The sequence below is a fragment of the Chaetodon auriga genome, chromosome 20 (assembly GCF_051107435.1).
Source record: "Chaetodon auriga isolate fChaAug3 chromosome 20, fChaAug3.hap1, whole genome shotgun sequence".
Classification (NCBI taxonomy): Eukaryota; Metazoa; Chordata; class Actinopteri; order Chaetodontiformes; family Chaetodontidae; genus Chaetodon; species Chaetodon auriga.
Genome location: NC_135093.1, coordinates 9721589 through 9735478, shown reverse-complemented (window position 1 = coordinate 9735478; position 13890 = coordinate 9721589). Strand labels below are relative to the sequence as shown.

General features: G+C 44.8%; 1 protein-coding gene across 1 annotated transcript in view; it reads right to left on the bottom strand.

Annotated features, from left to right (window-relative positions):
* The window catches only part of nrg3b (neuregulin 3b), a 183359-nt gene extending 169769 nt beyond the window's left edge, over positions 1-13590 (bottom strand). The window contains exon 1 of the mRNA XM_076759633.1: positions 11257-13590. Coding sequence (XP_076615748.1) covers positions 11257-12088 — 832 coding nt within the window. The 5' untranslated portion in view covers positions 12089-13590. The remainder of the gene's footprint in view (positions 1-11256) is intronic.
* Between the last annotated feature and the right edge of the window lie 300 nt (positions 13591-13890).

Below are 13890 nucleotides of genomic sequence, written 5' to 3'. Positions count from 1 at the left end.
AGTTTCAAAAATGCTGCTTCTTCAATTCTTCTCTTTCTCAGAGTCTCAGCATCTAACGAATCCCCAGCGGTAGGATCAGCGATTGTGGACAAACATAAAACCACACGAGACCTACAGCCACTTAAAGCTTTATGTACAATCAAAGGTACTTTATAGTGAGGTCCTAATGATACACGGAGCCAGCGTTCTTCAAAACACACTGGGAGCTGCGTGAAAATAGCTCATCACTCCGCTTCAACTAGAATGACAGGCTCTCTCTTTTTGGTCTTGATCAGACGTCTAGCGGCTGGATGTTGAATATTCTGCAGCTTCTTAGATTTCTGCGGAGGGCAGAGGAGCGTGTTAGCAAGGCAGCTTCCTCCACATAAAAATGTCCTCCATGAGATGTATGTACGAACACCAATTCTTAGGAAATAATGCTTCAAACCACGAGTGTTATCGGAGGCAGTGGTACAGTAAGTCTCAGATGAGGTTTTCTTTCTTCTAAAAGGAAATGTCTAAAATGGGAACAAGTTACTTTGGACCTCTCTGTCTAGGTAAGGCTTTCTTGGGAGTCTTAACAACAGCGGCTTTGAAAGAGTCTGGGAAAAAAAAAAAAAAAGCCCGCTCTCAAGGGATGTGTATTTAATTTTCAGGACAATATCTGAGACATTGTTAAAGTCATGCTTAAAACATCTAGTAGGAAGACAGAACATGGAGGATTTACTTTCAGAAAGAAGAAGAAAGGAGTTCTGAAGAAGGAAAATGTATTCATAAACTGCCTTTTGAAGGAGCGAGCACAGAGGGGTGTCATTTTATTTGTAAAAATACCTGCTCTGAGAATTGTATTGTTAGGGAAAATTAGCTAATTCCTCCATTTGTGCAATTGAGGCATATCACCATGATGTGACGCCTCACGAAATAACAGATGAGTTTGATAATCTATTCGCGATCCTGTTTGACAGTCTGCCATAAGAGTGCGTAGGGCACTGATCTGTCATGGAAAGCGATGACTCAGCACGTCACATCTGTGCAGCTTTAAGGTTCAGTGTAAGAAGGAGAACTTCAGAGGCCTCTGTGAAAAAGCAGTACAACCGATAATAATAATACTAATAATGAAACAGTCTGCCTTCCTTGTGAGAATTTCCTTGGGAATTCTTTGCAGGAAGCGGTGACAGTAGCTAATATGGAATGATGAATGATGCTCTTATCGCTTCCGGTACACTCCGAAGATAAGAGCTCTCATTGGCCGTTATTGTCGGAGATGTGAGTTGAATGAAGGAAACCCACAAAGAAGAACTGAGAGCAGGCAAGAGGCTGCCTTTAAATAGAGGACAGGAGGATGAGAATAAAAAAAAGGAGAAACTAAGTATAGAGGCATGAATGATAGTGGGAGGGAGACAAGAGAGAGAGAGAGGTGACCTCCATCTCCACCTCCACCTCCACACGCCACAACAAGCCTCTCTATCTCAACCCGGGCGCCATGGCACATTTCCCGTCACTGGGGGTGGCAGCAGGCCACACATTGCAGTGAATCAATCCGACTGCTGCTACCTCCGCAATCCACACTTTCCTGCGGGCTCGTCATGTTCCCAGATGCTATGTGCGAAGCAGGGATGGTGAGAAATCATGTTCCACATGCCGCGCATACCTCAGTTTGAAGTCGTGACTGCACAGACCATGCTGTTTAGAGTTTGGAGGAATTGAATACAACCGGAGGCTGTATTTCAGGCCAGCATCGCAAGTGCAAGCTTGAAATTACCAACGTGGCAGGCAGCGACTGAGATTATTTCTATATGAATTGCTACTTCAGTGTTTGTTCAAACAGGAAATGTCATTTAGCGTTAATAAAAGTCAAAAGCATCATACATCATGTGTGTCTTAAAAGCGTACACGTGGTGCTCTCCTTTTATAAACCCTCATACAGCTTTTAAAATGTTGTATTAAAGGATATGAGGGCTATAAATATGTTTTTTATAATGTTTAATGAAGGCTTTATGCTGCCACTATGGCTGTAATCCCTCCAAAATGGGACCATATATCCAACTGAATAGGGAAGAACTCAAGCTCCATAATACCTAAATCACAAATGGCACCGCAGTTGTGTTGCCACTTGCAGTCCCTCGAAAAGAAAAAAAAAAATTGGCTGTTATTAGATTCAACACATCCCACCAAAACCTGCCTCACAGTCGTACCCCCCCCCAGTCTCCCATCCCCTTCCTTTCCACGTTTGCAAATTGATAACGGAACCAGAGACCCCCGCAGGGTCCGTAATTCAATATTGGGATCTAACAGTCTCAGATCAGATATGATGGACTGTAATCCTCTCTGCGCTGCCACAGCCACATGCGCTACTATATCTCAGTGCCCCTTGAGCTATCAGCAAGTCACTGTGTTCTCTGGCCATGAATGAGTGAGTGAGTGAGTGAATGAACGAATGGCGGGTTTTTGTTGATTAGAGGTAGGCCTCCACAAAGTACCCACTCCAAAAATGCAAAAAAAGCACTGTGGCAGACTTGTGGGTAAGTAGGCATGACAGCGTGTGATTAAAATGAGTGAATTAGTGAGTGCTCCCCCAGCACCCTCACATCACCACCACCACTAAACCCAGTCTTTAAAATTGTTCTCTATCCTCCATTTCGTCCAATTTGAAAAGATATAAAGTGAGGGAGTCATGTTCAGAGACAATAATGATCCCGCTGTTTACTTTCAATTAGGATTATTTCTTTCCTTAGGCTAAGAACACCTTTATTTCTCCGTGGAAGCATTTGTAACCATTAACTCTGGGCCGCATTTATGAGAAGAGATGAGCACAAAGAAGCCAAATGCGAATCTAAACTTTGACTGATTTTGTTGCCAGAGAAAAGTCACTTATGGCTATTGGTGCTATTACCTCTGAAAGACAGTCTGTGGAGGCAAATACCTTACAGTAAAATCCCATACCATGCCTCTGCCATTAGACCACTGAGTATGGGACATCTCAGGCACTTTATAAAAGGGAAGCTTCATCAATTATTCACATTTCCGGCAACACACATTCCACATGTTTCTCTTCCCATACATTAATATTTCAGCCCCCGCCCTGCCCACCCGCCCTGCCTCTTCTTCTCTCTGCCACCTCCCGGTGGACATTTTGTCTACATAAATCACACGGTGACATTAAGGAGCCTTAAGATGGCCTCAGTCAGTGCTTACAATAGGCAAGTTTCTCTTGTACCAATCTATGAGTCCCCTGACTGCTGCCTGAGAGTCCAATGACGCTCTGAAGCATCAAACTTCACAAGGTATCTATTACAGCAGCAACACAAAGTTTTACTGGTACGCCTGCACATGCATTCGAGGTCTTGCCTATACGGCAGAGTAAACATTGACAAGCAACAAAACACACAAAGCCAAAATCCCCCGGGGAACACTTGGTCCCGGTCCTTTTAGCGCCCCAACGAGCTCTGTATGCTTAAGGTTATAAAAGGTTAAGCTTAGGGTTACGGCCACGGTCGTGGTTAGGGTCTGCCAAATCAACTGAAGGAGGAGGGATATGTACACAGCCTGAGAGGAAGGGTTGCCTAAGAGGCTCAAGTCGAGGATCAAATGTCCGTTTGTGTGAGGGAGGATGGCATGCAACAAAAGTCCAAGGCTCCAATCTGGGATGTTACACAGCAGGCTCTGCGCTGGACCGCTAAGCCGACATGACACATTTTGCTAGCAGTTTCACCTTCGTGTGTCTAAACCATTAGTATACTGCTCACCTGTCAATGCTAGCTTGTTTTTCTTTAGCATGCCCTCAACAGCGTTATGCGTCATGGTCATGTATGATGAGTGCTGGACAAAGAGCACAGACGACTACAAAACGGGTTTTCTTGCTGTTTCATGGTTTAGGGCTGCAGGAAACCATTTTAATTCTCAATTAACTTGACCAGATTGCTTGGATTCCCACCAAAACCGCAAAATATTCAAGTTATTATCATATATGATGAATAAAAACATGAAATCCTGTGGAACAAGGGACTGATTGTCAATTTTGCTTAACAAATGACAGAAATGATTAATTGACTACGAGAACACATTCATTTCCTGTGGTCTACCAGTTACATACTCTTACCAAAAGGTAGTGTGACGCATAGCACAATATTCCAGAAACACGCACACGCCAACGGTGCCTTAAAATATATGTATTATGTATAATATCATATAATACACTGATCCCCTCCGCTGATTTACACAGACCTTCTGATTCAGTTCTGTATAGGATACATCATGCAGACATTGTGGTGACAGGATTGAAGTGAAATACTTGAAAATTCAAATATGGATAATACCTCGAGGGCAATCTGCATGAAAATGAGAGAGATAACAATAGAACGGGTAGAATGGTGGTTTGAGATATGTAAAATGTCTGGCCAAGGCTCATTCACTCAACTGTGATGAGAATATGCCTTTACCTTGCAGCTGGATCCTTACTTCTGGAGCATGCTCTTATGGTTTTTGACAGTCTTCGCCCCAAATAAATTCATTTTTTTCTTTCCAACACACCCTATTTCTGTCCTTCTGCTCCCTCTCCTCTGCTCCTCTCCCCCTTCTCTTTCAGCTCTCCTTACTAGGGGCTCTCTCCCTCCCTCTTCTTTATTGATTCTGTGAGGTTCAGTGGGTAGAGCGCGGCACTAGCAATGGAAAGGGCATGGGATCAATTCCCACAAAATTTCAAGCATTCGCTGGGCTGTCACTCTACGATAATTTGTCTGCAGGCTTATCCCCACTGACTACACTGATGTATTCTGCTTTGTAATTGGTGCCCATCAGTGTCAAGTGTCTCTGCTGGCTAGATGTTCAGGGCAAACACTGCAGAATGCTGCACAGATGCATTCATTTGCATGTGCAAAACATATCACACATCTTTTACTGCCTGATGAATCTGCAAATATTATAAGAATGCTTTTTTTTTTTTTAAGAAATCTGTCTGATTAATTTGCCAAAGCTCTTTGTTTTGAGATGGTATATGTAGATTTTTGGAATAACAGACACGCTAATGGAGGCCATATTCACAGTGTCAGAAAAATTACATGTTCTGTAGCATGTCTGAAGGCACAGTTTTGCTAATGCCTGCTCCAGCAATGCTAATATGAATAATTTCTATATCTGGTATCCTAACATCCATGCAGGCACTCTATGGATACTGAAATAACAGCACATTCTTTTTCAATAATTAAGATTTTTTTTGAAACAACTTAAATGTGACTTTGATGTACAGGGGCCACCACAGACAGGCAAATTCACATCTGTATTGCAGTCATGTCAAACAGGTATTTCCTAAGAGCAAAATCTAATTCAGTGTGACTGACAGCCTCTGGCACCAGCCCCTCTGCTGAAGAAAAGAAAGATCTTTGAAAGTATTACTCAGTATTTTAACATCAAATTGCACCATCGAGCCGCTCTTCTGAGGCTCACAAAAAGCCAGTGTGACTGTAGCTCGCCGAATCACATGCCGAGAACAAGAAACAGTTCAGGTTCAAATGCTCCTTAACAACTTTGAGCCCGAAATGACAGAAGCCGAGGAGTGATAGCTTGCTTCCCAACGAGGAAGATATTTGTAAATCGCTGCAGCTGCACTCACACACTGTGCAGAGGCAGCCCTGCTTGGGCCAGCCTCGACGAACAAGCAGAACGTGTCTCAGGAGAGACAGAGGGGCCTCAGAGGCAGCCTGGCAAATCTGAGCCTGACCTCCCTGGAGAGAGAGAGAGAGAAAGGCAAACTGGATTTATATCTTTGTTTTTAATCCCCCTTACACGCTCCACTGGTCCTACAGTAGTACTTTGTGCAGGCTTCATGTATAGCCAGGAAATAACAAACAAAACAAAACAAAACAAAAAAAAAAAGTACAGGGGCTTGCGTGTCAGGAAAAACATCCATCTCTGGTCTATTTTTTTTTGCCGTGACATCAGAGAAAACGGCCACTCTCCTGTGTTTTCCTAAAAAAAAAAAAATCAGCTGTGGGACGATATCTGACTGGCTTTTGACTTCATGACTGCATGATGCTAACCTCTCATTCGGGCTGAAATGTCATTTCATTACCGGCCCAGCATTCAGCTTGACACTGGCCTCTTGTTGAGCTGTTTTCTGTTTGGGAGGGAGTTTATCAGTCCTGACCAGTCACTGCAAGTGAAGTATCCATCTGCTTCATGTCATTTTCACTGAATCTACACGAGTGATGGCTAACAGAAATCAGCTTTAACATGCTGATCAGAGCCGTGTTTGCATCTAACTGTTAGGCAAATTTTAATTATTTTATCCGACGTTGGCGGTATAAGCTACGTTACACTGGCTGTAATAAACAGTTTATTCCAGCCAGCTGTTCACCAACCACCAATAAACCTCAAAGAAGACAAAACAGGTCGCCTTGGCCATCAAGAAGATAAAAATGGTCTTCAAGATTTTTATTCATTTAGGCAAGTTGTGATCATTCTTTCATGCCACTCATCATAGTCTTTCTGAAAAGGTGTCAATCCTCCATTAAGTGCAAAACTGAGGACGTTTTTTTCTTTTCTGGTGCAGTAATTCAATTCAATTCATGAGCATAACACTGGTTGATGGAAACATGTTTACTTATGGCAAATTATTTTACAGGATAAAGAAGCAAGAACAAAGTCACGAATTCAGGGACAGCTTTCTCCAATCAGCTCCAAGATGTAGGACTAACTAACTATAAGCACTGAATCCTTCAGATGCATTTTCTTAAGTGCAAATGGAGCCAGCGGATAAATTAAACCCATGGGGAGAGCAACAACAACACTTCTTCATCTTCTCTTTTTTAAATGCCTTCAGTGCACAGCTGTTCTTATTTAATAGCCATTGTCTCAGTCAGTTGATTTACAGAAGCCTTGAAAGCTGCGTCTGGCTCTCGCACAGATGACGTTTCCCAAATGAGGCCCACCTATGAAAGGTGCTCACTGACTCGGTTGTTTCCACCAACTGGGGAAACAGCCATTGATTCAAATGAGGAGCAACACCAGACCTTTGAATCGTCTGACAAAAATTTCAATGTGGCTGGCGATTCACCAGTCTGGAATCAGGCTAGTGAGGTGTGCACGGAATTACAACCACACTTCACTAAGGAAGATTTCTTACAACCAAGAAGAGAGTTGAATGGGCCCTGATCCAACACCACGTCCCGTGGTTTCCCAACAGGCATCCATTGTGCACTGCTCCATTCGCCTCTTATTTAGCTACTTCTGAGCCAATGGGGCTTGTATGTAGAGAAGGGAGTCGGATACATAATAGCCTCAGATACAAAAAACGACATGATAGATTCATGAGTACGGGCACACACACGCTACATGCTTGTCTTTGTGTTCACAAGTGTGCCAGTTTTTCCTCCGTCTGCCCATATGCTCGTGACTCCGAGCCGAGGAGCTAACGCTCTCAGGAAGATGGAAAACACAAAGGCAATGCGAAAATAGATGGAGGAATACAATGACACAGAAAGCAGACACAATAACCACTGGGAAAGAGGGAGAATGAGGGAGCAAGACGAGAAAAAAGACAAAAGGAGGAAGTAAAATACGTCATTATCCCCAACGGACAGAGCTCGTCTTTCTTCCAGGACAGAGATTCATTTAGATCTACACACCAAGCAGCAGGCGCAATAGCAATAGAGTAGAATAGAGGGGGGGAAAAATCATGTTACTGCCTCCTATATGCAGTCCGGATTATCTGAAACCCGAGACTGTATAGTATAACTGCATTAGCACACAACTTAAAATAAAATATGAGATCACATGGCTGCGGGTAAAGACAAATGCACCTGAAGCCACGTTTTACAGAGTATTTCATCATCAGTCGACACATTTTCTGTGTATGATTACACTTTAAATTCGCTGCATTGCACAACTCTACATACTATCACTGTAAACTGGATATAGCCAAGCTTTAGAAGAAGTTACGTTCCCGAAAATCCAGAGTTAGCTTCATAAAAGGCTCGTGTTCAAGAGTGCTGTGCATGTAACACAGCACATAAACGCAGTACAAATGGTTACGTGAATAAAAGCAATACCTGGTAAAGACAAAGGTTTAAAATGTTAATGGTAACAATTAATACTAGACAGAATAATATAGCCACAAGAAGCCAAAGCATAGCTGTGGCTTAACACTGCCAGTCAACAATAACCATTCAATTCTAGCTATATGCCCAAAAGTTTATTATTGATTGAATTGACTTAATTCACTATAAACTCAAATCATTCACAAATAATTGAAACGTATCATAGTTTAATGGCCTATTTTAAGATTAAGATTTATGTTTTGTATAAACCAGTGGATTTACAGCTGTGGTTTTGCACAAATGTCAAAAGAAGACCTCTAAAAACCGAGTGAATGCAGCAAATTTAACTGGTCAGTTCAGTCACTAATGACTTCTGTTAACACGCTTCCTCTGTGCTATCAAACGTCTTTCTTCAGAGGGCATGTATTGAAGTTAAAGTGTGACTATGCGAGGATTTCTACTGCTTCTTGACAAGCAAGAAGTAGCTAATTATACCCGATTTCTGCCACAGATGTCTCAGCCTACAGTCAATGGCAGCAAATCATTCATGCACAGATCCTGGGCCAGGAGAATAGACTGTATCTGAGTAAGACCCAGAGCAATTTTACTGCAAGGAGAGGCTTCAATAAGTCTTATTAGTGAAATGTCAACTGAAAAAGCCACATCGTGTCAGATCACTGCATCATTATAGCTTAGATATTTAAATATATATATATCTATATATATATATTACATTAAGGGAGTTCCCACTTGATGTTCCCGACAAAGTCTTTTCACAAAGTTTTGTCTTTTACATCAAACCCTTTCTTTATTTTTAACTGCTATAAAGAAGATACTAAAGGTCTTTTTCAATAAGTCACAGACAGGTGCAAACCCACAGGATCCATTTCTACAAATAGCACTACTTTATGTTAATAATGCTTGCTGTCATGGTGATGCTTTTGGCAGACACCAAAGAGGCTGAGAGTTTACACTATCGGCAACGTAGAGTTCGCAAAAATACTGGCAAAAATCTGTGATTTGAAACTCAGTGAGCATAGCTGAGGTGTGTTTGGGGGCCTGTAAAGCGCCACCTGTTGCCTGACAGATATTAACTAAATACAGGGATAAAGACTCCACAAGTGGGCCAAAATGTCAGCCCACTCTGTATGATGTCAATATGCAGCAGGCTGGAGACTTATCAACATCAGCCTCCACTGAAAAATACTTGTATATGTGAAAGCTTTTATTAATTGAGGGCAGCTTTAGTATGTTAAGTATGCTTTAGCTTTTGAAGGCAGTGCCCTTTTATAGTATGCAGCACAAACAGATGCGTCCTGATGTTCACACAAGGGGGCTGCCCAGTTTGGCAGCTTTCAGCTGTTTGGTAGCTCTTTGTCGAGTGATGTAATTGACTCTGAAGCAGTGGATTATAGTGCAGGAGGAGTCTGCGGGCCGCCCATTGGCATTTCTATACTTTTGTTACCACTGGAATCCATTGTGAATTCAAGTTGACCACAGCCAGTGTTCTCCCTCAATTGGGGAAGTTATTTTCTGCCAAGTCGCAAACAGAGTACAAATAGTTTAATATCCAATGTCCATCCCGCGATGCTGAAATATTTTACCCTGAGGTAAAGTAGAGGAAAACTGTGTCACTTGATCACTGTTTGCCCGTGCAATCGATGCCAATGACGCATCAAACTGATAAATGAGAGGATAGAATGTAGTCAACCGGAACCGCTGCACAAACATACGACCCATACCAGAAATGTGGAGAAATGGTTTCAGTTTTCATGCGTTAATGTTTTTTCCATTGCCCCTAGAGCACTCTGCTGAAGAAAAGAGCAGAAAAATGACCATTTTATAATTCACTCCCATTGAAATAACACTTTGCTCATATTTTCACCTTAACATGTTGGTCACAGTGCTGCTTTGTCACTGGATCCTTCGCACTGGTACAACAAAAGGATGCTGAGGTGAGTGTGCAACGGAATATAGATGATCATGACCCAAAAGAGAGTTTTAAATCAAAGCTGCTCATTAAATCCATTGTTCCAACTGATTTTGTTCGAAAATAGAGCAACTAGAGTTTGAGAATAAAAAAAAAAAGCTCCATAGTCAGTAGACATGATTACACTCACATCCTGCCCCACCCACTTCTAGAAAAAAAAACCAAACACCTTGTGATGTTAAAAACATGCCCCTCGTGGAAAGAATAATCAAGAAGCCTTCCATCTTTACACAATGTTAAATATGCAAAAATGCACAGCTCCCCTGCTTTATCCCCTCCATCTCCCTCAAGCCTTTCCCTCACTTAGCCCACTCCATCTGCCATCTCTTTCAACTCGCAGCTCCCATTCTTCATTCTCCTGCTTTGTTGTGCTTCCTGCAGACTCTTCCTTCCTTCCACGACCTCTTCAGTTTTATGTTGTTCTCCAAGTATTTTCCCTCTTTTTCCCCATTTCCTATCTCATCTATATCCACTTGTCCTTCGCAACCTCACTCTCATCCCTACATCCATCCATTTTCCCCTCTGAGCCTCTTTCCCTCTCGCTCCCCCTCAGCATCATCCCTGCAGTGTGAAAGCAGTACCTGCGACACTCTGCTCCCAGTATCCTCTCATCTAAATGAGATGTGTGGCCTTGCTATATCTGATTCCTCTAGACAGGAGGTGAGAGCTAACCTTTCTCCCACTTCGACACCTCACCAGCTCCTGTGATTTGTTTTCATAACACAAATATGCTGTCCTGAGTCACAGCACACATCACAAAGCTTTAACATCCCAACTCTAGCAGACAAAACAAAATAAATTCTGGATGGAGCCCTGCCTTTAATGGTACTTCAACCAGCTTGTGGAGGAAAAAAAACTCCTCCGGAGGTAAGATTCATATCGGATTAATGCACAAGTGAAAGATAAAGACGAGAGGGGTGAAAATACTGAGAATATCCCCTGATATCTGTCTGTGCTAATGAATACGATTAACGTTAAGCTGCTGGAGTATCCACTTTCCGTGTGGATATGAAAGGCAATAATTTATATTCGCAGACCATGAGTCATATCGAAGCACATCTGACAAAAGAGTTTTTTCCATCTCTTTACCCAGGGATACAGTTATATGTGATAACTGGCAACTATAGTGACATACCGTTATTACTGCCATAAAGGCCCAGAAAAGAGCTCTTGTGAAACACTCATCTCAACGTCCACAGATAACCTCACGCAACTGCACTTACACAAATCCATAAACCCAAAAAGTGGACTTACGTGTTCGGAAGCGGTGGTGTGGGCGTGTGGTTGGGCCCTTTCCTGGGCGCCCGTGATTCCAGCGTGTTGTGGCCTTGACCGGCTGGGAGGTGGTCGGCTGCAGCTTGGCGGTGGTCTTCACAGTAGCTGTAGTTGTGGTGGATGCTGTAGTGGTGATGGTGGCAGAAGTGTGTCCTGGCTTTGAGTTGGCGGCTCCGTTACGTCCATCACTAGGGCTGCCTCCTTTTCCGACAGTGCTGCGAGGGGTGACCTCCTTACCACCAGGTGGTGGGGTGAGTCGGGTGGCGCGGGTGGAAGTGGTAACCACAGTCCCGCCAATGCGAGTGCCAACGCGGTTGTGGAGGTGTGGGGCTCGGTTGCCATCTCCATTGGCAGTGCTGCCATTGGCTGAGTGGTTTGCTGGTGGCCCTGATCGAGTTCTTGGCGCTGGAGCGGTACCGTCCGCGGCTAACGGCGTGGTGGTCGCCACCATTGCTGTCGTGGCGGCAGCTGAAGTCGTGGTGGCGGTGGAAATGTCGGGCCCTTTGGGCATGGCACTGGGTTTGGAAAGAAATATAGGGTCCTGTCCAATGCTACCTTTAGGATCCACCAGATCAGTGGGGACATAGTCTTGGACAGATCCCACCACAATCCATTTCAGGAGCATGAGACTGAGTCCCAGTCCAACAAAACCCATTACCAGGGGCACAGCACACAGCCACGTCTGCTGGCGAGGCCACACAGCACAGGGGCCACAGCGGAGAGGGCCCGGAGCTCGGGGAGATGCCTGTTCAGCCCCTGGCTCCTCCAGCGTCATGGCCGCTAGAGTGCTTGCACCAGAGCGCTCACTCATCCTGCTGGAGCTTTTCGTCTCTAGGGGTGTTCAGGAGGTCAAACAGGTGGCCGGGCGGCACAAGGGCATATACGAGGAAGGGGGTGTGGTGCAGGAGAAATGCTGGGCATCTTAAGTAACTACCCACACAATGCCTATCTTATATATGTACATGCATGAACCCAAAACATGAACCAATTCACGAGCACGCAACAAACAACAGCAGGCACAATCACTCAGTCACGTACTACTAATTAAAAGCTGGCACAGCACTCAAATGCATACACAAGCAATATAACCTACACTCCCTCTGGCGGACAACGAACCGAACACACACACTGCACTCTCACACACACTCTCTCCCTCGCGCGCGCGCACATACACACACACACTCTCGCGCGCGCAAACACACAGATATGCGCAAGACAATACACACTCCCACACGAGCACACAGGTTATGGACAGGTGAGAGAGCGAAGCGAGGGGGCGCCTCACTGTAGTTCAGCGCTAACGAAGCGATGATAAATCCCAGGATGCTTCACTCCCTTGTTAAAAAAGCCGATGTAAAAAAAAAAAAAAGAAAAAAAGAAGAAGAAGAAGAAGAAAAAACGGAGAAGGATATCGATCCGCTTCAGACTGGAGCTGTAAATCCATGTGCGTGTGTGCGTGCGTAGATCAACAACCCAGGCTACGGCAGCACCCTTCTCCACTCTCAATTGGTTGATTATCGGCCGCATAAGGTCCTTAAAATACAAACCACCGATTGTTCCTTTATTCCTTTAACTATCGGGCTGAGATTGGAGTTCATTTAACCTGTTATACACACATGACAGAGCTTTCTTTTGCTGTTGAGGGTGTCTTTGTCGGCTACTTCAAGTTTTCCCTCTGATAGCCCCTCAGTTCTCCATGCCCGGCCACCTTTTTCTGGTCGCTCCAGCTGCCGGTAATCCAGTGAAAGGAGAGTCGGAGAAAGCCAGAGAAACTGAAACGAGGCAGGGCAGAGGGGATCTGATGTGATCCGCAACTGAGATGGGGTGGTGTTGGCAGTGGCGGTGTCCGGGGAGGGGGTGTCGCGGGCTAAATCCAACTGATCCGGGTCCAATCCCTACACCGACCACCCCGCTCTGATTTTCCCGGAGTGACAGCCGTGCGTCTCCAGAGCTGTCTGTCTGCAGTCCGCCACTGTGATGATAGATCCGGTGTTGGTGAGGAGGAGGGTGGAAAAAAAAAAAAAGAAGAAGCCTCGTTTACCTTCGCTGCATTCCCACAGTGGTGCAAGCAGCAGAAAGGGAGATGGAGAGAAGAGAGAGGATGGAGGGAGGGAGGGAGGGGGCTGCTGCTCTGAAAAAATGATGCGGCGGCTGTTCTTGGAGGCTGCAGACTGGGGAGAGACAGAGAGGGAGAGAGAGGAGGGAGGGAGGGAGGAGGAGGGAGGGAGGCTTGCTCAATCCGCGGTGAGTGATGTGGGTTTCACGGCTCCTAACCCATCCGGCGCGCTCCTCCGGTTCACCGCCGTCCTCAATACTCCAAAGTGACGACTAGTGACTGCCCCATCTCTCTCTCCCCCTCCAGACTCCACGGGTGTAGGTGTGCGCTGACTCCCTCATCAGCGAAAAAGAAAGAAAAGAAGAGATTCTGGTGGGCAGAAATAGGTAGGTAGAGAGAGAGAGAGAGAGAGAGAGAGAGAGAGAGAGAGAGAGAGCATAGATGCGTGTTGGCTAAGCTCTGCAGCAGATGCAGATAGGAGGCAGAGGGAGGAGGCGGCAGCAACAGCGGCGCACGCCACACACACACACACACACACACACACACACACACACACA